The sequence below is a fragment of the Ammospiza caudacuta genome, chromosome 1 (assembly GCF_027887145.1).
Source record: "Ammospiza caudacuta isolate bAmmCau1 chromosome 1, bAmmCau1.pri, whole genome shotgun sequence".
Classification (NCBI taxonomy): Eukaryota; Metazoa; Chordata; class Aves; order Passeriformes; family Passerellidae; genus Ammospiza; species Ammospiza caudacuta.
The window spans coordinates 17264121-17290621 of NC_080593.1; the positions used below are offsets into that span (position 1 = coordinate 17264121).

General features: G+C 41.1%; 2 protein-coding genes across 3 annotated transcripts in view; one reads left to right on the top strand and one right to left on the bottom strand.

The window, feature by feature from the left end:
- PDSS1 (decaprenyl diphosphate synthase subunit 1) lies at window positions 1-21675 on the bottom strand. Of its 2 annotated transcripts, XM_058801086.1 has the most exons (11): window positions 21385-21675; window positions 19761-19825; window positions 18840-18963; window positions 18327-18457; window positions 12019-12160; window positions 10871-10982; window positions 10673-10782; window positions 5086-5166; window positions 4793-4906; window positions 1332-1412; window positions 1-627 (listed from the first exon to the last, which is right to left on the bottom strand). In XM_058801086.1, the coding sequence occupies exons 1-11, from the start codon at window positions 21673-21675 to the stop codon at window positions 487-489; spliced, it is 1392 nt and encodes a 463-aa protein (XP_058657069.1). In that variant the 3' UTR covers window positions 1-486. The 2 variants fall into 2 exon arrangements, with proteins under 2 accessions (XP_058657069.1, XP_058657079.1); XM_058801096.1 differs by lacking the exons at window positions 18327-18457; window positions 18840-18963; window positions 19761-19825; window positions 21385-21675 and adding an exon at window positions 13664-13776.
- LOC131555238 (protein adenylyltransferase SelO-like) overlaps window positions 21636-26501 on the top strand; it is a 24604-nt gene continuing 19738 nt past the window's right edge. Inside the window, exons 1-6 of the mRNA XM_058801107.1 lie at window positions 21636-21848; window positions 23179-23297; window positions 23535-23663; window positions 24379-24443; window positions 24547-24603; window positions 24703-24801. Coding sequence (XP_058657090.1) covers window positions 21674-21848; window positions 23179-23297; window positions 23535-23663; window positions 24379-24443; window positions 24547-24603; window positions 24703-24801 — 644 coding nt within the window. The 5' untranslated portion in view covers window positions 21636-21673. The remainder of the gene's footprint in view (window positions 21849-23178; window positions 23298-23534; window positions 23664-24378; window positions 24444-24546; window positions 24604-24702; window positions 24802-26501) is intronic.

Below are 26501 nucleotides of genomic sequence, written 5' to 3' on the forward strand. Positions count from 1 at the left end.
TGTAGTCTTTTACAGTAAACCAGTATCTCTATATACATTTCCAGGTGCTTCTGTTAAGTAGCCAGGGAAACATCCAAACCCCCTCTCTTCAGAGGAGTTTACCAGCTCCTGTACATGCATACTCTCTTTATTAGTGTAAACAAGTGGAACAGCTTCAGTTTTCATACACTGATTTATATTTATTTTCATTGTGGCCTTTGTGCATCAACATGTAAACATCTTCCCCATCCCCCACAATCAATAGCCCCCACTAAAACAATTGTACAGCACAGTTTGATTTGCTCTGAATTGCATGGCTTCTTTCAGTAAAACACTTTAAACTTTAGTTTAAAAAAAAAGAAAGTAAAGTAAAACTTCAAAAAAAAAAAAGGAGGTTTTTTTTAAAAAAATAATTTTTGGTGGCTTGTGTTGGAAGCAAGTAACTTTTGAAATAAATGTAGGCACAGTCTGGTAAAGTAGCTGCCAGAAGGAGTGGAAGGAGCTGTCTCACTTGTCCCGCATGAGAACCATTTCTGTCAGGTGCACCAGGGCCTCTCTCTCGGGGGACGGGCGCAGCTTGCGGATCTCGCGCGTGGCCGCGTGGCAGTAGCGCTGGGCGAGGTAGGTGGTTTGCTGCACACCATCACTCTGAGGGAGGAGAGAAGACAGGGACCTGATCAGCCTCCTGCTGCCTCTTCCAGGCACAGGGAGGTTCTGCAGTCAGTAAGTACCCTCATACATTCTATTCTGATGAGAAAGGAAGAGGATTCATTCTGTAATCGGGGAAGCCCACCTACCTGCCACAAACTGTCCCAGTACTAAAACTCATTCATGCTAAAACAGCAACTCAGCCATTACAAAACACCACTGGTATTAATAACAAAGTACAAACTAATGGTTTATCCCTTCCCTTCCTACCCTAAATAGAGATGTACAAAACCCCCATGCTATTCTGAAAAACAGGTAATAATTTGGCACAGATCATTACTCAGTCTTTTTAGACCAAAGTAATTTAAAACTGGTATAGGGTGTGCACTGCAGTTACAAGACTGACTGGAAATTACAGCCATTTATACCAGCTGTTGAATACAGCTATGCCTCAGCTGAAGAACTGAGTTCATGTGTGAGCTTTTTACTTACGCAGATTTTATGCTGTTGGAGGGGAAAAAAGAAAAAAAGTTCTTCAGCATTTCTGCGAAAACACTGTGCCAGAGGGAGAACTGAGTTGTTCTTACTTGGCATTGTACATTGCATGCTACTCAGGAGGTATTTGCCAATGTAGTCTTGCTATTTTACTTGAGAAGCAATGAATTTCAGACTGAGAGAGCAGAAATATTTGATATCAGTCTTACCTGCAACACATACTTCCATGCACGCTCAACATCTCCTGGCTTACTGAATCTCCTCATTATCATAGCATTCATTTCTGGAAACTGAGCACAAAGGGAGAAAGGTTTGTACTTGCTTTTGAGTTGTTTTCCATGTAGCTGCCTGCCATGCTAAGGTCAGAACACCACCAAAGTGCAGCCCTCTTCACTGTCACTGCTACTGCTACAGGTATGGCTTTAGGTTTGTACTTGCAGTCTGCACAGGAATATAGCAGAGCCCAAGCATTCATAACTGAAACCTGGCTCTGGCTCTGCTGGCTGTAGCCAGTTGGAAGCAGAAGTCAGCACCTGCCATTTTATCATGTTAAGCAGATGTTCCAGTGTGGTAACTTCTGATGTGGCTACTGCCTGGTGAATAATCTACATCAGATACTCTATCACAGGTGATGATCAGTGTTGGCACTCCTGGAAGAAGCACCTCTGCCCCCAGATGTACAGAAAACCCAGGATGTTGGTTGTTGCAATATTGTACAGTTCAACTTGTAAAATCCCCTCATGGTAACACATTGGCTGTTACATTCTCTTACATTTTCCATTGTGCTGGTATTTTATATACACAGATTATTTTTTTTTTTAGTAAGAGAAAAATGTCATCTATAAGGTATTTTGTTTTCAGCCATGTAGCATTTGTAGTTAGCACTGCAGGCTCAATTCCCTACAAATCAAGCAGGTAACTCAAGTCAGTTGTTTTGAGAAAAATCACATCACTTAGGTAAAAATGCAGCCTCTTTCTTAAGACAGCCTAGAAACAGAAAAACCTAGTGCTTAACAAAATAAGGCTACAACTCAAGGCAGCTACTCCACAGAAGAATTCTTTTTAAGGGAAAGAAAGAGCTGTTTGTTCATCTTGCCTGAGAGGATTAGAGTCAAACAAAGATGATTTTATTGCCATATACTTGTAAACAATGATCTGCCTTCCTTGCACACCTTTGGGCCTGCAACTGCAGCTTTACAACCTCGTTCAGGTACAAACATGTAGCAGCCATCAGTGCTGTGACAGTCTCCTATTACTCATACACAGTCCTGGAGATGCATTCAGAAGTTCAGTGATGACTCATCCTTCATCTAAAAGAGGAAAGTCATGGCTTTTTCTAGATCCCAGCTTCCTTGCCAGGTAGTGACAATTTAATTGCAGTGTTCATGCAATCAGTTTTCACATTATTCATATTTACAGTTATATAGGATGCATATGGGATCACTTTTTATATTTAAGCACTAAAGGACATGAAAATCCCCAAACTTGTAAGGCAGAGCTGTTATTAGCAATTCTGCCTATTTAGTGGGCAGCACATCAGCATTTAACAGGAATGCTTATAATAAAAATAAACCTTCCTTCTCCAGCTGTACTCGTTTAAGAGGAGCTTTAGAATTAGCATACACTAGTGGATTTCCTTAAAAAATAAATGGGGTGTTGTTTTTTTTTACAGAGAGAGCTAACTTTAAATACTGAATAAATAGGTACTATATCAAGGTAAACACTTTTTTTCCCTTAATATTCTAATGCACAAAGGTGTATTTCAGAGGGAGGGGAGAGGACAGGAAGAAAAGGTATATGCCACTGAAGATCCAGAGCACATTAAAAACTAAAGAATATTTGTCAGGAAGACAACTGGAAGAGTACCAGCTACATAAAAGGATAGCAGCAATACTAATCTGAAAAGACAGCCTCTAGTTAATAATTACACTTTGGACTGTCTTCAAGTCCTGGCTCATGAGTTTTTTTCCTCAGACACAAATACATGAAATATCTTTTAGTAGCATCACCAGTGTCAGTTGAAGCTCCATATTTTTTAGCACTCATGCTTTGTTTATATATCAGTTAAGTCTGCAGTGCTGTTGTTCCAGTTTCTTGAAAACAGCAGGACATTTGCAACAAAGAAACCTTCTGGATAATCCAGAAAACTTTATAAGATGGTCATATTATATTTCAATGCAAAAATGTACACTTCCCATCTATCAAAGATATAAAGGAGGAAAGCATTTAAAAGTGGCCTACAAAGAACAAGATTTTAAAATAGGACTGACAGATTTTATTTTATTTCTATATTGTGAACTAATTTATCTTGTAAAGCTAATTAAAAGATAGATGAAGTTCAAAGTCAGAGACAGACAACCCAAACAAATGAATAAGAAATAGTTTTAATTTAAAAATTGGAATATTCAATACCCACAAGACAATCGATGTCACCCATTCTCTGCCAAAACTGGGTATTTGCAACATGCCTTGTTTCCTTCTGCACGTGGCTTTAGCACACACCAAAACAGTTTTACAACTCCATCCTCCCTCTCTGCCTGAGTGTCTCACTGTTCTTTGGACAGCTCCAATTGCTGATGACACAGTTCTGAGATAATCATTCAAAAATATGCTTGTGAAGCCCCCAGATGAGTATGGGGAGACACTGAGGACACAGAGAAGGTCGTTCTCAGTATGCATTCATCTGCTTTGTCAGTTGGCTGATACTCTGTGCTCCTGTCTGTTCTGAGATACAGATCCTTGGAAATGCCCAAAGGACAAGGAAGCAAACAGATGTGAATGCTCCACCTCCCCCCACAACAGGCTCTTTTAGAGGGGGAAGTAAATGTCAAAGTTGTTGGGCTTTTTTAAATGATTTAGAACTTTTCCCATGTCAAGCTCAAAGCAATTCCACTGAGAGATCATAGATGAGAGCTCTGCTGGAACTAACTGTGCCAGCTTTTATATCACACTGTGGAGCCTGGCAGGAAGGACTGCTTTTTAAGTCCCAAATCTGCTTGTCTCTGGTGAACAAGACACTAGAGCAAGGAATTAAACCAATTTCTTTCCTTTTTATGGATTAGCACCAATTTTAATGTCTTTTCATGCTGCTCATGCTTCTGTTTTCATTTGCTCCTCCAAAAAATTTTTAAGGCACTGAAAATCTTGACCAATTTTAAGCCTGTTTTATTTATGACAGTCCCTTTTCTCTTACCCAACCTTCAGACAGGAAACCTACTCCTACTCATGTTTGTAAATGGATAATACTTGAGGACAAAGAGATGAAAAGATCAAATCCAATAAATAAAGGTACCCACCTAAAGGCAAGGCAGGGATTTCAATTCTTGGCCCCAGATGGATACAAAGCCCAGAACAAGGCAAAAAAGCCTACATACACAGTCAAGCCTGGGAAGATGATGTCTCAGGAGAAAAGACAAGCAAGAAGCTACTTAGGAATAACCTACACAAAATGTCCTAAAACTCTCAATACCCACAAGAGCTTAACAGTAAGTAGAGTTGTGCAGGAAGGTGTTTCTCAGAACTTCTTGTGTGTGCACAGAATCCATCAGATACTGAACCCACTGATTTGTCACATGTGCCCAGGCCCTTCTCATCACTGACACTGGAGATCTGATGTGTTTCAGCTGGCCCTGTGAGGAGCAGTTTGCATTTTTCATTCCTGCTGACTTACCTGTCGACAGGCAAATAAGACAGGGCCTGTGGCTAATCCAAGCTTGAGATCTGCTGCTGTTGGTTTCCCCAGGTGGTCAGCACACGATGTAAAATCCAGCACATCATCTATCAACTAAAAAAATAAACATAAAGATTATTTAAAATTTCTTTTTCAAGTATTAGAGCTAAATACAGAATAATCCTTGTTAAAGACAAGAATTGTAGGAAGGATTAAGACAGCCCACTTTGATTTCTAAAGCACTTTGGAGAAGTTTAGAATTTAGATTCCATTTAGTTCAACAAAAACACTACCTGAAAAGCTATGCCAACGTTTTTTCCATACTGGTACGCAATCTCATGAACTTTGGGATCAGGGCAGCCTAGAATTGAAACCTGAAAAAACAAAAACCTCAAGTAAATAGAAAGCTTTAGTTAGCTAAAAGTTAGCACTTTTAGCCCCTGACCATAGGTGTGACAGCCAGCACAGGCTGGAGGGATCTGGGAAAGGCAAAAAAAGCTGACTTGGGCACATTCTGGCTTATCTCGGTTCATGGAGACACAAAACTGGCCAAGCTTACTAGAAAACAAGGCTGAACAGCAGTGCAGTATTAAAACTACATTCACATCTGCAAAGAGATTAGCTTCATTAAATATTTATCAGGCTTAGAAATTACAATGCAAGGATAAAGAGAGAAGAAATGTGGATGCACTTTACATGCAGGGAGGGTAGTAGTTGTATCCAGTCCAGTGATGGGAAAATTAAACTAATTACATACATAAATCAGCCAGGGGATAATTGGAGGTCAGATAGCAGATAAATGGACATTACATGTCTCATAAAAGATCACAGAGCTGGATGTGTTGGACCTGGTACAGTAGGGGCAGTTGACATAAGGCTGATTATTTTTAAGGTGATGTTAACTGTATCTGACTTGCTCAGGGAGATGACTTGATTAGCCTGCAGGCAAAGCTGCTGAGGGATAATTAGTGGCAAAGACAAGACAGCAAATGAAGAAAGCACACCAAGCTCACAAAGGTATCACTAAACTGAGATAAACAAAACATTTTACATGAAAGTACAATCAACTACTTGAGAGACAAATTTTGCTGAATAAACTCCACAAAACTAAAATACAGGACATGAACTAAGGTTTGAGAATAACTATCTTGCCTCGAAGTAAGGGCATTTATGCTATTTGCATTTACGTACCAATTATACATTTTGCAAAATGAGGTTGGTTAAATACTCAGATTTATTTCAACCTTCAATAAACCAATTAGAACAGGGGACAAAAACCCACCCTGGTTCATTGCAGGCATTCCAAATCTGCTGTGACCAATGCAAGGAGTGAAGATACATTTTACTTAAGACTAAAAACATATACTAGGAAAACACAATATAAAAATAAGTATGTGTGTGTGTATGTACATGTATTCCTCTTTAAGACTGTGTAAGGCAGGATCATTAAAAACACCTCCAACCCCAAAACCAGCCTCAAACTAAAAGCATGTCCAGCAGTAGCTTTGAAGGTGAACATGAAGATGGAAATAAGAAACAATATTACATCCTAATAAATGTGATGCAACTTGCACAAAATGAGAGATGATTTCATGAATGTGGATGACTGAAAAATTAACAGCATCATACAATCTCCACTTTTACTTAAAAGAGGACAGTATAACAGGAAAATAATGTTACTTATCTCTAATAATCATAGAAAATCTTGAAGGCTATTAAACAGAGTGAACTGCAAATATGAGATATTTAAATAGAGGTTGCTAGGGACTATCAAAGTAGAACATTTTGCCTTTTTATCCTCCTTTTGATGTTTGTCTCTTAAATAGCAGTATTTGCCCAAAGACCTAACATCAACTGCTAACTTTCTGTTGCTTCTATAATATAAATCACATAATGTCAGCATGGCAGGGGGACTGCATCTACCCTGTTCCAATGAAATCCTTACCTACTTCCACATTTCATTCCCTGTGGAGGATTAAAATACAGAATTCAGTGACAAAATCCTGGTTAATGGCAAAAGGTTGGAGTGGGCAGTAGCTGGCAGAGGGTGGGAGGAAGGGCTGTGTAAAGAAAAGAGCTTCCTCATTTAACATGAAAGGTCAATTCTTGTTCATAGACATAAAAAAGACAAAAAAAAATTAAAAATTTGGGAGATTTTTTCTGCCAGTCATCCTCAAGTGAGCAACCCTCTGGCCATGACCACATAATACACCTGCAGTTGAGTTGTGTCTATCAGGGAGTTCCTTCAGGATGCAATTTCTCACCCTGCTGTTGAGGATTGTTGCCCCCAGCTGGACACTGGCCGGGCTGCAGCCTGGCACTCCCACAGAGTTTAACTGGAGCTGTACTGGGATAATGCTCTGGATAATACCCACATTTGCAAATACAAATCAGGATAACCAAGTCAATACAGTGATGTGTTTAAATGACAAAACTCCCCCTTAGAAAACAGCCTAGAGCTCCTCAAATAGGTATGACTGGCTCATGACAAATTTAATCTTGCAAGAATTCAGGCCTGTCCTCCACTAAATCAAGATGAAAAATCCCTCCTAATACCAAGTGGAACAAATTCTTTAGGAAAGTTCTTTGAACACAGAAAAGCAGGACAATCTCCTTGGTGTTATTTCAAACACACTTTTTGCAATAAAAAGTTGTTTCTGTTATGTTATATGAGAGACTATAAATCAATTTTGCCTCTTTACTGAATTTCACATAATCAGCTCTGGGTAGATACATCCTGCTCTGATATTTAATATGTGACAATATGGCAGCTGGAGTTGAAAGCATTTGCACATCTCTACCAGTGCTCTATAGGTCAGAGAGGACAACCTGCTGCTGGGCCAGAATTTGCTTGAATAAACACTACAAGAGATGTTTGTTCTTTGTAGTCCTAGATTTGTGGCCTCCATGGAAAGGAAAAGGCTCTAAAATGTTCCCCTTTTCCAGCTATTCTCCTCCATGCCCATCTCCAGAAGCAGTCAGGTTCCTGCCTTCTCATTCCTGGCTCATCCACTCCTGTTTTTCTAGAAAGGAACAGTGTTCCTCTTTCCAGGAGAACCACAGAATAGTTTAGGTTGGAAGGAAACTCTGAAAGTCATCTGCTCAAAGGAGAGTTTACTTCACAATCAGAGGTGTTATTTTCCTGGGCACCAGTTGCACATGCTGGTAGGGTTTTGTGATGGAGCCCTGTGCACACACCAAACTAGGAACTGGAGCTCACAGAAGATCCAGAGCTTCAGACTATTGGTTTCTTCAGTGCCTTACACAAGGAGGCACAAACTTCCTCCTAATATGGAAATCAACAATCTCTAGTGCACCCTTACACTCAAAGCAAGCAGGATTTAATCCCTCATCTGAAAGTATATCATGCAAAATATAAATAGCTTTATGAGGCTCAGGAATTCACATTACTGCAGGGTTTAAAAAAGACAGAAAACCTGCTCAGGTTATTTTGCTATCTCCAGCTGGCCTGATGACTAAACAGAAATTCCACTCCAGCTTTATTGTTTCTGAATTCTTGAACTAAAGTCACCTCATGTTTCTCTGAAAAATGCCTTGCAGTAACTAAGGTTTCAATGACTATGGGCCATCTGGCACTGCCTCATTTTACAATACACTTTAATTGAAATTTTGGTAACATTCCCCCATGCAGAACTGTTGCAGAAATAAACTGGAGACTGGGATGGCTCTTAACATCTTGAACAGACTGTTCTCTCCCTAAGTCCTAACTTAAAGAATTTTGATTTAAATGCAGTAAAGCTTTGGTGGTACAGAATGCATTAATGACAGTGTGTGTCTTGTTTAGATCTTTTTGCAGGAATATTCTCCTCTTCCATTTCTCAAGCATGGCACCATGGAATTCTAAGGTGCCACCTGAACCTGTTTGACATCTTCTTTCCAGTTAGTACTTGTATTTATTCAATCACAGCAACTAATCAGGTTTTTCCTATCATTAACAGGAACACAATTGCTTGTAAAACCCACAGTCTCTCCTCTTAGTTTTGTCCCTGAAAACAAGATATGAATACTCTTGATTCCCTAACTGAATTTCCTTTCAAGATAGAACTGATGATCCTGCTTATCATTTTTGCTACAGAAAACAGAACTCCCTTCTGATTCCATTTCTTCAGTAGCCAAAGCCACCTAAACAAAAATATCTCAACACCTACATGCAGAAAAACAAAAAAAAAAAAACCAAAAAAAAACCCCAAAACCAATTCCCTCCACAAAAATCCTTTTTAACTGCTATCAATAGAGCTCTCCTAATCCACACAGAAAGAAACTGAGGGAAACACACATATTCAACTCATTGGTACTATGTGCAGCAATCAGGATTTGCCATGAAGAGAGACCACCTCTCTCTGTTTTCCTTTCTAACACAGATTTTACAGCATATAAAGTTCCAGCAGTTCAGCAATGGAACAACTCAGACCAGCCACTAGAAGAAAAGCAGCCAAACACCCCCCTGACCAGCATCACAGCCTCAGTCTCAAGGGAAGTGCTTAAATCTTTTACTCTTGCAAGTCATGAAAAGGAAAAAGCTAAAATTAGCACATCTGTAGGGAGAATCCACCCAGTGGGAATGTGATTTCTTCCATCTGCAAAGATTCTTTTAGGCAGACTGTCAAAATGAATATTAAAACTTGCGTATGTTTTTTCTGGGGTAGCAGAATAATGTGAAGCTCTTTACTAGCCCAGGTGCCTACTGATATAAAACAAGACTTGCAGAAGAAAATTGTCAGGGTCATATTGCCATTAATATGAGCAATCCAGAAGACTTTATTTCTTTCCTCCAACTAGAATAAAATGTATTTTTCCTCCCCCGAAATCCATGTGTCTCATTCTATGTGATCATTTTGATATAAGCCATTTCCAACTGCTGTCTGTTGAACAAATGCACCAGTTCCCTGAGAACAAAGGAAGATGATTAACACTAGCACAGATTTTTACTCTAATTCTTTAAGAATTCCCACTTGCTATGGAATCCATTAGCTATACTGCTTTTCACTAAAAAGAATAAACAAAAGTCTCTTTTGGGGTGAGATTATTACCCACCTCTATTTTCTGCACTAAAACTGAATATCTACTTTTGAGTAAGAACATAATCTTGAATTGGATGTTTTTGTAATCAAGTAAGAGAACCGAGTGACAGGGCTGGATAAAGTAATTGGTAATTAAAACCTCCAGACAAATCCAGTACATGCTTCTGGTTTTTTACAATGTGATGTAGAGATATCAGGAAAATGTTTTCACCCAGAGGGTGGCTGGGCACCGGAAAAGGCTCCCCAGGGACGTGGTCCCAGCACCAAACCTGACAGAGTTCAAGAAGTGTTTGGACAATGCTCTCAGCACATGGTGTGACTCTTGGGGTGTCCCATGCAGGGACAGGAGTTAGACTTGATGATCCTGATGGGTCCCTTCCAACACAGCTTATTCTCTGATTCTATAATTGTTTCCTCCCACTGTTACCACTTAAGGTCTCACTCAGCACCAATGAGTAGGGCCAGGTGTTAAAGAAGATTTAAAATCAAATTATAGACTCAAAAATTATCAACTGAGTTTAAAACCACTGTCTCAAAGTTCCAGAATTTCATAAATTGAAGATTGCCACTGTTATGATTATTTGAACCTCATTTTGATTCTTGAAAATAACAATAAATCTGTGTATAAATAAAAAACTCAAAGAAAAAGTGAAAACCAATATTGGAGGCTACACAGCTGAACTGTGATGAAATTCACAATCTCCAACTCTTTCACATTCTGGCAGAATACCATTTCAGGGTTTTGCTTTGGAGGGTCTCCAGAGCAAAGAGCAATGCTGGTTTAGCTGTGAAGCTTACAGTATGGTATGTTAACTTCAGAAGAGACAGACGTACATACTGCTTTACAACTGTTTGCTATCAGACTCGCCGTCTTCTTAAAAGTCTTCTCGAGGTAGTGAGCAAATCTCTCATTCTCATTTTCCTTGGAACCCAGCTGGAGGAATTCACCTAAAAAGTTGCACAGAAGGGAGGTTTTATTTGTGGGTTTACTGCTTAGGCAGGAAAATTGGAAGATTAAAACAGGAAAAAACCTTACCACGCACCAGATCTTCAATCACCTGAGTCAGAACAGAGATGATAGTGGTATTTCCAATTCGTGCTAAAGCTACAGAAGCAGCTGAGAGGATGAAGTCGCCAGCTAGAACAGCCTAACAACAACAACAACAAAAAGGTGATCCCTTAAGTCTTCTCCTGTGTTACTACAGACTATACCATTTCCTTTAATTGTCAGATCTACTCACATTACAAAACTTTCCTACATAAAGCACAAATATCTCATTTAAAGAGCGAAAAAACTACATAACCAAATACTGAAATCTGAGTAATTTTTGAGTCCCTATCATATACTACTGGTTATATTTTTCTGTATAAGCACTGTCCCCTCTGTATGCAGTATGTGTTTGCTTATGAAGTTTTTTTGAACATTAGTTCTCTATTTCACCATTCTCTTGTGACTGTTACACCATGTGAACTCTGAACTGCTTCAAGTTCCTTCCCTGTATTTTCTGGTGAAGACCTTTCTTGTAATGCTCTGTGAAGAAAACACCAATTTCAAAAATACTTCCTGCTGACTGAAAACATTTTTGTGTTCACCACTGAATCAGCATTCAGGATGAGGTACAAGTTTAAAGTATTTCAACAGCACTGTAGAGAATGGCACAGGGAATGCCAAAATCAGTAATAATCAGCAATAATCACAGAATGGGCCAGGTTGGAAGGGGCCAGAGTCATCTAGTCCAACCTCCCAGAACACATGGCACAGGATTGCATTCAGATGATTCTTGAATCTCTCCAGTGAGGGAGACTCCAAAGCCTCTCTGGGCAATCTGTTCACATTCAGGTGAAACTTCCTGTGCATCAGTTTTTGTCCTCTGCCTCTTGTCCTATTACTTGAGAAAAGCTTGGATGCATCTTTGTGACACTGCTTTCAGATACTTACAACGAGGACCCCTCTCAGTCATCTCCTCTGGACGCTGGACAGGTCCAACACTAACACACTTCAACCATTCAGTAGATAATGCTTCCAACAGTTCAGAAAAGGAAAACACATTTGTCTCACCCACAAGCTGTGCACACCTCTTCATATGTTTTCTGACATATTCCAAGACCTAGCCATACAAACCTCTAGGTATTTGTGCTCTGCTGAAATTCAAAGGCAAGCCTTGCACCTATTAGCAAACTCACTTTCCTCTCTCCCCAGATTTGATTAAGTGTCCTTTTTCCTCTGCGAGAATTTGCATCATCAATGACATCATCATGAACTAGACTGGCTGTATGGATCATCTCAGCAATTATGGCCACGGAGCGCTGGCTTGCTTGCACCTCCCTAAAATCAAAAAACAAGAACTGTCAAATAATTAAATCAATTCTGTATGCTGCAATACACTACAGAATTTCTGTTAAAAAACAAACAAAAATGTTTCTCTGAAAACAGCTGTCACAGCTTTTTCCTGGTCTCACCCCTTCTTTCAAACCTGGAATTAGGAAGACAAGAGAAAGTAAGATCACATTAGTACGGTAAGTGCAGAGGGATGGGTCCATCCTCATGAGGCCTATTTCTACATTGCTGCATTAACAGTACTACAAAACTCCTGCGTTATTGACTGTAATCCCTCTAAATCCAGACTGCAATAAACAGCACAGCATCAAGGATGCTTGGCTCCATGTCTGACATCTGGAAAACAGCAGAGAAAAGAATGACAGGTAGCTCTGTAGATGAGTTTAGGTTTTCCTTATTTCTGTTGTGCTACCTATAATCATGGCATCACAAACTCTCTACAGCTGGATAACTCTACCAAGCAGCAAGCTGGAGAGATCAGAAGGAACAGAAACCTGCATTCTACATTTGAAAGATATAACTCATAGGTCTTATCCTTTATGTTATCTGATTACCTTAAAACCCCAGAGGTTCTTCAGAAGCCTGAGGAATTAACTTGAATTCTACTGCAAGCACTTTAGGACTGTAAACACCAAATACCTAACACTTACTGGAACTCAGCTTTTGGGAAGATTTCACACTGATGATTCAACTCTCAGTAGTTCACACCATTTTTCTTTTTTTTAAACAAGGTGAAAAGAAGGTAAGGGAAGAACACAGAAGCAACTATCTAGAGAACAAAGTTGGCAAAAGGCACATAAAAGAGCCAACCTAGCTCACACAAAGGACCATCTCCCTTAGTATCGAGATACCACTGTCTTCTGGTATTTTTCTGTTTTCATCATGGATTACATGCAGGATTCCAGAAATGGCTATCCCAGTCAGCCCTGCCTCATAGGTGTAACAGGTCCACATGGATATTTAAAATGCCCCACATACAAAACAATAACACACAAAAACTAAAACCCACAACACAAGAAAGAAACTACTTCTGATATATAAATAATGTACTTCTGGTACACAGACAACAGAGAAAATTATACTATTTTACAGGAGAACAGAAAAAGAACTGAGCCAGAAGATAATTTCACCGCAGCTAAGGGAATTTAAAACTTTCCTGCACTACCTATGTCCTTTGAAATGTAGTGATTAATCACAAAATGAAAGAACATATTGCAGTCTGCTGACGTAACACTGCATTCTGACACCTACCTCTACACAGAATTCTGCACTGCTGTCAGTGGGAGTTCTACATCCTGAACAATAGCAGGATGAATGGGTAGCTCATAGGCTGTGAAAATATGGCTTTTACACAACAGAAAATAAGAGCTGGAAACCTTCATAGTTGTTTGGAGGCAAGTCTTAATGCAGACTAGTGATTTAATCAAATGCTAGTTCAGTGTAAATAGTTTTCCAAAACGAATTACTCTTACTAAGTAGGAGAAAACTTACCTTCAAAAAACTGTAAAGGTCTCCAGCCTCTTTCATGCACTGCTCTCCTTTTGGGGATTCCCTTTTTCATTAATTATGTCAGCAGACTGGACTTCCTGCTGGGAAGCAGCAGTAAATGGCAACACTCACTGACACACTGAAATATTTCAGTAGTATGAAGACAGCACAAAACCAGTTATTTCAAAAGCAGGTTCTGAAAAGTTCTGCATTATACTCTATCTTATCTCTGACAATGACTAAAAATGGCATAGGAATGTTCATGGTTTCCAGAATGTTGTATCAAATGTGACAATTTCATCTGAAGGGGTTTTAAAACTACTATTTCCACAAAGTCTCAAGCAAGGTTCTACCCACTGCTGGCAAAAAACGTTCTGCAATTGTTTCCTGCATGCATCTTGTGAGACTAATTCTAGATCAGAGCATGCCTACTTTTAGGGGAAAACACACAAACTCCAGGATCTTTCTCATCCCCTGCCATTTTTCATTCAGCTTCTCCTGCAAAACAAAGGCAAAAAGTGGCAGTAACTGAATAGATAACAGCAAATCCAGTAAGTGGAAAGATGCCATTTTTAGGTCATTCTCAAAGTAAAGACACCCTGAGCTGATGTATATTTACAAATATTTTAAATGACTAATCATGTTCTGTCCTTCAGTAGGACCCCCTGCTTGATTCAGTGATAAGGTTTTATAGATGTGCTGTACCCTGAGGTGTTTTCCATTACAGAACTTGTTTCATGAACACTGAACAAGCCAAGGCTGACCACATAGGTTAAGAAAGCCCAAATGTCTCACTCCAAATATCCCTGTCCAAAACCAAAACAACCAACCAAAACCACCCAGCAAGGGTGAGGGCCAAACTCAAAACCGCACAAACCAGTATTTACACTCTCCAACAAAAAGCTTGGAGGCAATGTGTTTGCCAATAAGTAAATATTGCCAGTTTAAGGACAGGAAATGAGAACAGGAACTTGCAACATTGTTGTGCTATGGCCACAGTCCTTCAAGCATCAATCTCCTGCTAAGGCCCTGGGGCTGAAAGAAGCAATCATCACAGAAACAGAGTCTGTGACACAGAAGGGCACTGCAGAACAGGGGAAGCACAGAGGCTGCATGTGCTAACACCAGAGAAAACTGCAGAGCAGCTGGCACTATGGGCTTTTGACAACAGCAGTTTGGAGGAGTGAAGCAAAAGGGAACTAAAGGGAACTAAGGTTGTTGGCAGGTTCTATCTTTAGGAAACATTCAATTTTATTTTATTGCCATTTTATTTGTTTCTTACGCTATTCTGATAAATTTATTTCCCTTCCCCACCCACCCCCCCAAACTTTTGTGCTCACTGTTTTACCTATTATTGTTGTATTTCTTTGGCCCTCTCTTATTTGCCTCTCTCTTTTTGGTTGTAGCAATAGAAATAAAAATTCTCATTTGTGAACACTTTGGAGAATACAGAAACACTAGGTCCTGTCAGGCTAAGGTCTCCTGGGACTGCCTTGTAAGATCAGGACCTGTAGCCTTCCCAAACTGTTATTTTAACAGCTAAATAAGGAAAAGTATTACCTTTTATACAAAAATTGCAGAAAAGGAAGAAAAGAAAATGAAAAAGCAGGCAAAAGCATGCTGGGTCCAGCAAGTTATATTACAGTTGAGAATGGCAACAAGATGAAGGAGAAACTGAACATCTGCAATACAAACCCCAGAGGCAAAAGTAAAAAAAAAATGCTGGGGATGAACAGTACAGGAGTGGTCAGTCTCTTCACATGTGGGAACCAAAGCCTCAACAAATAAAAACAAGCCTGGGAGAAGAATCAGTATTAACTGAGGAAAAGAATGATAAACTGCTTCAAGGAAAATGACAAATTGAAAGTGAAAAACATCTTTAAAAAACACTGGGAGAAGCAAAATGTAAGGCAAGTATTTTCCCCCCCAGGTTTGTAGAAGAGTAGCAGAGTTAAAAATATGCAGTATTACTTCTCTACATACTCAATTTTCCCCATTAAAAAAGTTGCAAGAACAATCTGCCACCTGGACACAATGTTGCTTTAAGAAAGAACAATAATGAATCAATCATAGTATCATTGTGAACTGAAGTGTGTATATATATATATATATATACACCCAGAGCAGGTGTAAGACAGCCTGCTTCAAGCAGCTTAAAAGCAAAAGAGAAGAAAATGCCCATAAAACTTTATCAGCTCATAGGAACTGGGTATCCACAGTACAAATGTAAATTCCTTTCGCATGGCCTTGCCAACCCTCAAAAGCATTGGCCACCATGCAATAACCAACAAGCAGTACAGTGAAGACTTGTATCAACATAAGGGATATTTAATTACAATCACAGGCTTGGAAAAATTGGCACAGGGCACAGAACAGGAAGGTAAACACCCTGAGATTTCATTCCATTCAATTGCTGAAACACTTTTGTTCTTGCCACTCAGAAATTCATTCTAAAAGCAACAGGACAAAGATGGTGACTCAGCCTGATTTGTACTAGGAACGTTCAGATTATTGAGGAGGCCTTTGAAACACTGAACATATTTTGGAGGTGCTGATTAGAACCACAACAGATGTACAAACACTGCCAAATGACACAGGCATCTAGAAATCAGAGGACTTATGCTGAGGGCTGGCTACTGCAAAGCAAACACTCGCCCCAGGAATATGTGGCACCTTCTTACTGGCATAGGGCAGGTCTCAAAACAGGCCCTGATAGTTTTGAGACAGCATAACATGTGGATAAGAATATGTCCATGAGCATATACATATGTCAAAAGACAGCAAATACACTTTGAGCATACAGGCAAATTCAGTCTTTCTACTGCTACCTCTCTTTGATTCACTGCTCTACTCCCACACTGTATGACATCAGTTCCAGCCTTCTCAGTACTGAACACATGAGTTTGTTCATAAGCTTTTCATGCTACACACTATAATGAGATAAAACTATTTTTACCATTATTTTCATTCCAAAGATGCTCCAAAAACTCACTGTCCCTGTTGTTAAATCTCCTCCTAAATTTCCATTCTCTTAGAAACATAATGCTTTGTTTTAAGTAGGTCTTTCACTCTGTTCCTGATAAATTTGTAGACCACAAGTCTTCAATCTTCATGATTATCCTTGCAATCCACCCCTGAAGCCAGCTGGACTTCACTTATTTTGAGCACAGGGATCAGGCAGGCTGATGATCTCAGGAAGTGTGATATACACTCCTGTAGCTGACCTGGATGGCTGGTGCATGCTAGGGTATCTTTGAGGCTTTTCATAACAAAGGTGGTTGCAAACCACACTGGGCTTATGCCCTAATGGGACATCTGAGACCCTACAAGCTCAAGCAGAAAGCTTTGGTTTGCTGTACTTCCTTACATTTCACCACAGATGGATGATCATCAAGAATGACTCTGCCATCAAAAAGTGCCATCCTCACACTCCTGTTTTTCATGTCAAGATGACCCATGAATATATTAAGCCAGTCTGTGGCAAAAGGTATTCCTGAGGATTTGCACAACCAATATTGTTCCTTTTGCTATCTCAGAGTCAATGACAAGAAGCAGTCCTGAACTGACAACAGAATCTGGCTGAGGCAAAGTTCATTAATCCTGGATGACTTTTCCTAAAACAAGAGGAACTGGCACACAGAGGAAAGGACACTGCAAGCTCAGTTTTGCTTTCTCCTTCATAATTACATTCACATAGTAGGGGCTACAGGGGGAGGTGCTATCCCTGCAACAAAATACATGCCATGCTCTGAGAAGTAATCAAGTCCAACAAGGCATTAAACTAGTCCTACAGAGAGAAAACGGTGCAAGAGCTCAGAGAAATCCCTTAAAACTAACAAATTAGTCTAGAAACATTTCTGGAAAGGGACCAAAGATCATCTACTTGGAATTCTATACAAGGCAAGACTGGAAGGCAACTGGAGAACACTCCAGCCAACATCTTTCCTCAAAATGCAAACATAGCAGCTGATAGGAAGGTGTGGAGTGAAACATCTGCAACGAGCCAGACTCAGGAGTGACAGAGAATACAGGCCAAGCATGATCTGCTCAGTTAAAACTGCTTTCAAGTAACTTGGAGATCATAAGGATTACACCAGATTAATTAGCTTAGAATCTTACACAAAGTGTAGAAACTTTCTACTAGAGGGTGGGAAAAAAAAACCTCTTACTGTTTTCAAAATCTCACAGCTTTGAATATAATCATACCAGCTCTTTAACAGCTTTTCTGCACAATTACTAAAAAAAATCTCACAGCAAACTTATCACAGCAAACTTCTTGCCTGTGACCAGAGTTTAATAGGAACAGGAGTGGTTACAAATGAAAATACTTAATGAAGTTTACATAGTTTCAAAGAGTATTAAAGGTTCTAATAAAGCATTTATGCAAGAAGGTAGAATTGACTAAAAGCCTTACAAATATAATAATTCAGCAACATTATTTATCCACCCTGCTTACAAGCACAGTATAGTCCACAATTTAACACATGTAAATATGTAATAAACCCAGCAGTTCCTTTTGCACTGACAACTACAAAAATACAGCTTCAAGATGGAACTTACATTCAGGTTTTCCTGAGGAGCATTTTATTTTCATAAAGTATTTATCAGAGACACAAGAATGATAACTTTCAAGCATGATGTGCATATCTGAAAGTGACCAACTCACTTGGAATTATTATGGTGAATGTTGCAAGCCCGAGCCATTAGCACCACAATCATTGGTCGAAAGGCCTTTCCCTTCCCATCAAAGTAATAATCACACATTTCCTTAAGTTCTGCTGCAGACACCAGCAATTCCTATAAAAAGGACAAGAGCATTTCAGCATAGAAGTCACAAAGTCAGTCTGCTTAGTGTAAATAAAACAGTATGCATGTATAAGGTTATTGCTTACATTCATTCCACCCAGTGTAAGCTCGAGTTATTTTTAAAATTACTATGAGTAATCTGAAATGTAAATGATGCATTCCAGTGCTGCAAATCAGAAAAAAAAAATTGCATTCTGGTTCTATAAAATATGAGAAATGCTCCATTTGCCTTCAGTTTAAGTTGCAGACAGCAATATACACATTGTGTTAATTTGCAAACACAAATAACATTACTTCAATAAATACCCAAACTGATGGCTGCTATTAAAAACAATCATCATGACATGCCACCATAGTCACCAAAATCCCATACCTTTTTAATGTCTTCATAGAGATTCTTCAAGTCTTTTCTACCAAGTTGAAAAGGGTCTTGGTATTTTTCATCACTAATTGTCTTACTGCAGCTGCACCAGTGGGATGTACTTGCGTGATGAAACCTGGGGACAGTGTTTTTCAAGAGTAGGCTTGTTAGAAGTCATGCTCCCCTGATTCCCCATACAGAAACATCTGAAAGGGTTTCTTTCTCTCCCTCTCCCATCACACCCCATTTAACCAAATGACTAAAATATATGAAGACATCAAAACACTCCTTTTCAGACAGACAGTAAGGTGCAAGGACAGAAGAGCTGTGTATTGATGATCATAAAGCTTTGGGACCTGGCAAAGTGCATTTGGCAAACACACACACACTCTGCCCTTAAGGGACCCCAGATATTCTAAGACACAGAACACCAACTTGCTCTCCATCTATTCCTTTTGAATACACTATGGATAGTGTAGCCTACATTTGGAGATAGAGCCCTCACTTCTGGAAACCCAACTGTTCTGTTACTTTCTTCCCTCTCAGGTCAACTCCTGAAAAAATATTCCTTAGATTTGATATTTTTTCCCTTGTATACCCAGCTACATAATAAATTAAATCAATACTTCCAGGTAGCGTGATGGTGCTAGGAAAGTTCATGAGAAAAGGGTGAAAGCTCCACCTGGATGCATTAAGATGTATTTAGTGTAGGAGATTTGTTTGTTTGTTTGTATGTATTTTCTTGCAACATTCTTGCTTTGCCCGTTACTCTCCAGGATAGATGACTGAGATTCAGACTCAGCCCTACAGCAGCAGTCTATACTGGACTAAGTAACCTTATTTTCAAAGTTTACAGCTCAGAGGTGTAACTGCCCAGTTCACCCAATAACTCTGTTCTCACCCACTGCACAGCAATGTGAATCTCCAACTTACCGCCAAAATATACTACATATTTTTGGAAACGAGAAAGTTGAACTTCTTTGGGTAATGTGACACATCTGCAAAAAATAAAACCAGGGACAGTTTATCAGAACTTTAAACTGCCAGAAAACATTTGACTACAAAAAAAAAAAAAAGTACTCATCACCATTGCTCTATTTCTCCATTTTAACAACCCAGCAGCAAAGGGAGTCTCATAACCCCTTCCACACCACGTGAGACCCGAGTGCACCCTTCACCCGGCACACTGACCTGACTCGTCTGCTCCACAGCCTTGGACTTTCTCCCCTCGCAGGCCCAGCCCAGGAGGCTTATCACTTAAATGACCAAAGCTGCTCCAATAAAACCTTGCTTTTGCACTTGAGCAAGGTGCGATTTTTAAATATTTCCTGCCTGGCACCAATCAAAGCATAGAGAAAAGCACGAGCTGTTTCAGTACACTAACAGAAAACCACATCCTTGTTTTCTCTGAAGCAATTTCAATTCTGCCTGATGTTCATAATTTACATCTGCCCATCTTCCCTGCTAAATATCCAGAACCTGACTTGCAAATGCAGCAATCTCTCCAAGGATCCCTCCCTGCAGGCAGAGCTCAGGAGCATGGGGGAAGGAAGGCACACTCCCAGGTACAAGATTCCAGCAGAAATAGGCTGAGGAAGGAAGTACAGCTTTTACTCTGCTCCTGGGAATGCTGCCAGGAAGTACCGAGCCCTGCCCAATGCTGGGCTGAGCCAACCTAAAATCACTGCAATCCACGTGTTCGCCCAACCGCCTCTGGAAAAACTCACACAGAAATGCTCAAGGAGACCTGCTCCTGCTCCCCGTGCCTCAGCGTCTCCTCAGACGCGGATTAAAGTAAAGCCTCTCTCTCCTTGGACAGTGGGAGACAAGCAAAAGCCCTGTAAAGGCTCAAGGGCACTCCTCCATCCTCCGTGCTTACACAAGGCCATGCAAGGAGACAAGGCAAGGAGCTCAAGCTTATCACAGATCTGCAACCCACTGCTGTCTGACTTCAGTGTCCGGCCCTAGGGCTGAGACATTCCCAAGTCGCTCTCTAGAACCTCTCACCGCGTTCTGTCGCTAAAAATAGCTGATCCTTCAGCGCGGGCACCCAGAGACTCCCTCCCTCCCTCACACTGCCGCTTGACCCTGGAACAGCGGCTGCTGCGGGATGCTGGACGCGCTCGCCAGAGCACTGTCCCTGGGTCAGGACAGCCAGAGCACCTCAGCGAGGCTCCGAGCAGCAGCCTGGCCTTGTGAAGAAGCTCACTGTGAAGGCAGTGAGCGAACTGGCCCCGTTACCGCTCACAAAGCTAACACACACAAATGCCTTCAAAATCTCACATAATGAGAACCGCTTCCCCTGCTCCCACCTAGGGCCGGCTCCGAGAGGCTCACAGACTGACCAGCGCTGAAAACCCCTAATCCGGAATTTACCCTTGCACCGAGCGCGCTTCTGCCCCCAGCAAGGACCCCCCGGCAGAGAACCACCCCCGGGCCGTGGCGCTTCCCGGGCGGAGGCTGCGGGACGCCGAAGGAGCGGCGGCCGCGGGTCCCCGCCCGGCCCGGCGGCCCCCGCCCCATTCATTCCGCGCCCGCCCGGCGCCGCCGCACTCACCGCCGCGCTGTGGGCCGGCGGGACGCGGGGGCCGGGGCTCGGCACGGAGCCGAGCGGCGGAGCCCGGCGGCACCACGAGCCGCTCCGCCACCACCACCGCAAGGCCATGGTGTCCCCCAGCCCCGCCGCACCAGCACCGCCTCCCGGCACCGCCGCGACCCGGACGCGGAAGCCCCGCGCCGCCACCGCCCTCCGGCCCGGCGCCGGGCGGGCACCCCAACGCCCTCTTTGGGGGCGGGAGACCTCCGGCCGGGTTCGTGGGCGGCTCTGGAAGGCGAGGTCTGCGGACATGTGGTGGCGGCCCTGGCTGCCTGCCTGCCTGGCCTGGAGCTGTGTGGCCGCGCTGTGCGGCTCCCGCGGGCTCTGCGCGGCCCCGAACGCCTCCCGCCCTCAGCCGGGTCAGTGCCCGCGGCGCCGGGCGGCGGAGCTCTGCGCCTGGGCCCTGTCCTCCGACAGCCTCCTAGGTACGGCCTGCCCGGTCCCGGGGCTGTGCACTCCTGCCCTGCCCGGTCCCGGGGCTCTGTACTACTGTCCTGCCCGGTCCCGCGGTCTGTACACCTGTCCTGCCCGGTCCCGGGGCTCTGTAGTCCTGCCCTGCCCGGTCCCGGGCTCTGTGCTCCTGCCGTGCCATGTCCCGGGGCTCTGTACTACTGCGTCCTGCCCGGCGATTTTGCTTGTTGAGTTGTAGCAGCTCCTGAAGCAATAACTAAGACCTGATACACACAGTCAAATATAGCTTTAAAGTTAAAACTAGATTGGTCATAAGGAGCTTTCCCCACCCCCCCGGTCCCAGTTATGTGTTAAGGCAGAGCTGATAACCTGACATGTCTCTGGAAGTACACAAAGCATTCTAGCTCTCCCAGCTCTCGGGCATACAAAATGAGCTAATTGATATGATAACACTACAGAACTAATTTCATCAGGTGATGCAATTACTTATGAGCATTAAGAAATAATCATCAGTGATTAATCTTGTGGCAGCTGGCTATAAGAAGATCTGTCATTAGAGGCAGTGAGAAACACGGCTAGCAGCAAGGCTCCAAAGATGTTAGCTAACTTAAAATTTTTACAAAACAGTGTCTATGAGGTACCGAAATTTTATAATTAATGTGGAATTGTAAGATTGTTGCAAGCAAAAGTCCATAAAGATGGTCAACCACGCTGGTTTAAAACAATATTTGTCCTCTGTTACCATGGAAAAGGGCATAGAGTAGGTCTGAAGGAAGAATGAAGCACTGCTTCTGAGTACACGTGTGCTACAGCAAAAGCTACATCTTCTCACCCATTTATTCACTGTTTACATTACTCAGAAAAGATTCATCTGTTTTCTTGGGTTGTGTGGTGATCATTGCTGCATATGGAATGTACACAGCAGTTGCTGGTGCACAGTGACTTAAATTTGTTGCACTGCATTGTTCAGCTGTGGAGAAAGCTGAACTTCTCTATCTCCTGCAGATATCTGTTAGGGTCTATAACTGAGTGTCACACCAAACTGCCCAGAGACTGTTCCAGTCACAGTCTATTCAATCTATTCTTAGAAATTATTTAGATCTTAAAACTAGAATGTCCTGATAGATTCTTTAAATCAGTCCTTTTCAGAAATTCCAAACAATAAAATCCTAAATTTATTTGGGCTTGCTTTTCATGAAGGCTTAGTATACATAGGTAAAGTTGTAATATTATATGTTTTAATTGTTTTTAAAGCATTTTAGCTGAATTTAAGAGGAAGCATATTAAGAATAATATGATTAATTATTTTTTATGCAGCATTTATTGTCTGTTTCATGTTTACAGATCCTTTTCCAGTTGATGTGATCCAAGAAAATTATGTCCGTAATGTGAGAAATTGCATTTTTTCAGTTGTCTATCCTACACCTTTTAAATCTAGAGTTCGTCTTGTAGCTGTTTCAAAGGTTGGCTATTGTTTTTTTTATTCCTCTCTAATTAGTAGAAATTAATAATACATGTACTAAAGTATATTTTAATATTCATATGCTGTTTATCCTGAAATATCTTTTCAATAAATACTTTAAACAAACAGAGCATTTAAAACATATTGTGAGATGTCTTTTAATGATGAAATCTGTAGAAAACATGTTCATTACCACTGACAATTTGATCATATTCAAGTATTATTTTTTTTTCTCCAGGATGTTCTTGAAAATATTTTGGATCTTGATATATCTGTCAAAGGATCATCTGATTTTCTGGAGTTTGTCAGTGGTGGCAAAGTGATATTTGGGTCTGTTCCACTGGCCCATAGGTATGGGGGTCACCAGGTAAGTATGGCACTCGTTCCTCCAGGTGGAATTGTGTGGGTCTTTGTGAATTACACCTGGATAATACCTGTGAGTACATGAGTGAATGTCTGTGAGTACATGAACACTTACTAACACTTTGATTGCAAACTTGTTCTTCATAATGGGCTGCAGGTGGAAAAGAACTATAATATCCTTCCACTGTACCCTGCTTACTTGCTCTGCTTTTGTTTATCCCTGAAGCAAATTATGTTTTTAACTTTCATTAGCTGCTGAGTCTGCTTAGCAGCCCAGCAATCTGGCCAACTATTAGTATCTAATACTAATAGCTCAGAGGAGTGGAGAAGGACAGAGCCTCACTTCTACACCATGATTACTAAAGTTCAAGTTCCATTGAAATGGCTATGATTATTCATGGAGAAGAATGCTAGAATTTGACTTGTAATTTCCAATTAAAGAAAACCAAAGCAAGCCATGTGGGTTTAAAGGCTCATTATACAAAAGACAGGTCTGTAGCTGTACGTTGTAGCTGGAAGGTTAAAAAAAAAGAGGATTACTGGTGTTACTGTGGTTTTCTGATTCATTTTTGGAGTGAGTATGGAAGTACAGCTTTAGGGTTCAACATTTTAATGTGAGCAAATGTGTCTTTTGTGAGGACCTAGATTTAATCTGTATTGTTTCAGTTATAACTTCTATAAATGATAGAGAACAATAACTTGATTTTAATTTTTGTCAGTTTGGTAGCTGGGCAGGTCAGCTGGGGGATGGAAGAGCCCACTTGATCGGAGTATATACAAACAGGTGTGACTTTTTTTTGAGTGTCTGATTGAACTCTTTGTTCAGTCTAGCTGACTCATGGTTAACCTGAGATCTATTGTTAGAAATGCCAATGGTATTTTTGCAGGCATGGTGAGAAGTGGGAACTGCAGTTAAAAGGCTCAGGAAAGACCCCATACTCCAGGTTAGTTGCAGTTACTCTGTGTACGCTAAAACTGAATGTTTTCTTTTTGAAATTTGCTTTGATTTTATGACCTGGTCCTTATTTCTCTGTTCTCCATAGGAATGGTGATGGGAGAGCTGTGCTTCGCTCTTCTATTCGAGAGTTTTTATGTAGTGAGGCCATGCACCATCTTGGAATTCCCACAAGCAGAGCTGCTAGGTATTTTTCTTTCCTTTGTTCAGAGTATACTAATTTACAGGTAATTTTGTGACTGAGTTTCACTGAACGTCAATAAAGCAGGGCAGTTAGTTCCCAAGATGAAAGATCTCTTCATATGTACACAATCAAAACAAAATATATTGTCCACAGATTTTTGGATAAAACTTTCCAATAATAATAAAATACAGCAATTAATTGCATCACATATTCTAGAAATACAACTTAACTTCAGTGTAATAAAGACTCATTTCTGTAAAGTCAATTCAAATTCTAGAATCTAGTCAACTAGGAAAATGTGGAAAGGGGCTATTTTTGTACTGTCATTTTTAAGATTGTTGGGGAGAATTGTCAGTCATATGAACAAACATTAATATTGACTGAATGTAGAACTGAATGTAGGCAATTACTCTCAATTTTTTTGTCTATGCAAACACCCCTTCAGCAGAGAGAGAGTTTGTAAAAAAATTTTAAAACTAATTCTGTGTGAACCAAAGGAGACTAACACATTCATTCATTGGATGATTTTCTCAGAATCAAGTAACTGAATATTTTCAGATTTCACATTTAAAATACCAAGTTCATTTTGTGTTCCAAGTAGTCTGAAGTCTGTACTGCAGTGTTTCAGGCTTTAGAGAAAGCAAATGTTCCGCAGAAAAGGCCTGTACTCAGCTGCCACATGGCTAGGTGTCTGTATTTGCAAAGTGTCTGCAAATCTCTTTAGCATTAGTTCTAACTCATTTGCTCTGTTGAAGTGCAGTATTTGTAAATGACATTTTTGATGGTTTATTCACTGACTTCATCTTGAGACTCTTTGCTGTTGGCTGTTAATGCAGAACTTTAAATCTGTCTGAATATCAGCAGGAAATCATTTGGCAGGTTAGAGCTTCTCTTTGCTGTCATCTCAACAAATTGTTCAGTGCAAAACCAGTATGAAATTACCCCTTTTCTGTGCACGAATTCTACTGAGCACACAGTGTGCTTTAGCTCTCTGCTGGCAGATTGGTTAAATGCCTGGCTCCCTTGACTGTTGTACAAGCTCTGCAGACTGTTTGCAAGACTTAATTTGGAAAAACCCCAGCTGACAGCCATATTCTTCCCGATGGGGAGCTGTTGTACTGGGGCTGGTGGGATGCACTTAACAGAGGTCTTGTCAAGTCTTGGCAGAAGTGGGAGGAAAAACCTTATGGCTTATCCCAGAACACCCAGCAGGTTGGTTGGCTCTATTAATTTTAAGTACTGTGTTCCCAATGGGGTGCTCCAGTTTATGACTATACTGCCAGATACAGAACACTTCATACAGTGCCATTTTAGTCACACACTGAGGCTACCAGTGAGCAGTGTTGCACATTAAGTCAAAAGAGTGAGCCAATATGCATTGGCTCAGTTTTGAGTGGCTTTACTTGCATGGGACTTGATGTTCATGCAGAACAGCAGGCAGAGCACTGGGAGTGTAAAGTCAAGCCCTTAAGTGAGAGCCAGGTAGGGAGGGATATCATCCAACCTTCCTTCCTTCCTTCCTTCCTTCCTTCCTTCCTTCCTTCCTTCCTTCCGACACTTCCGACACTTCCGACACTTCCGACACTTCCTTCCTTCCTTCCTACCTTCCTTCCTTCCTTCCGACACTTCCTTCCGACACTTCCTTCCGACACTTCCTTCCTTCCTTCCTTCCTTCCTTCCTTCCTTCCTTCCTTCCTTCCTTC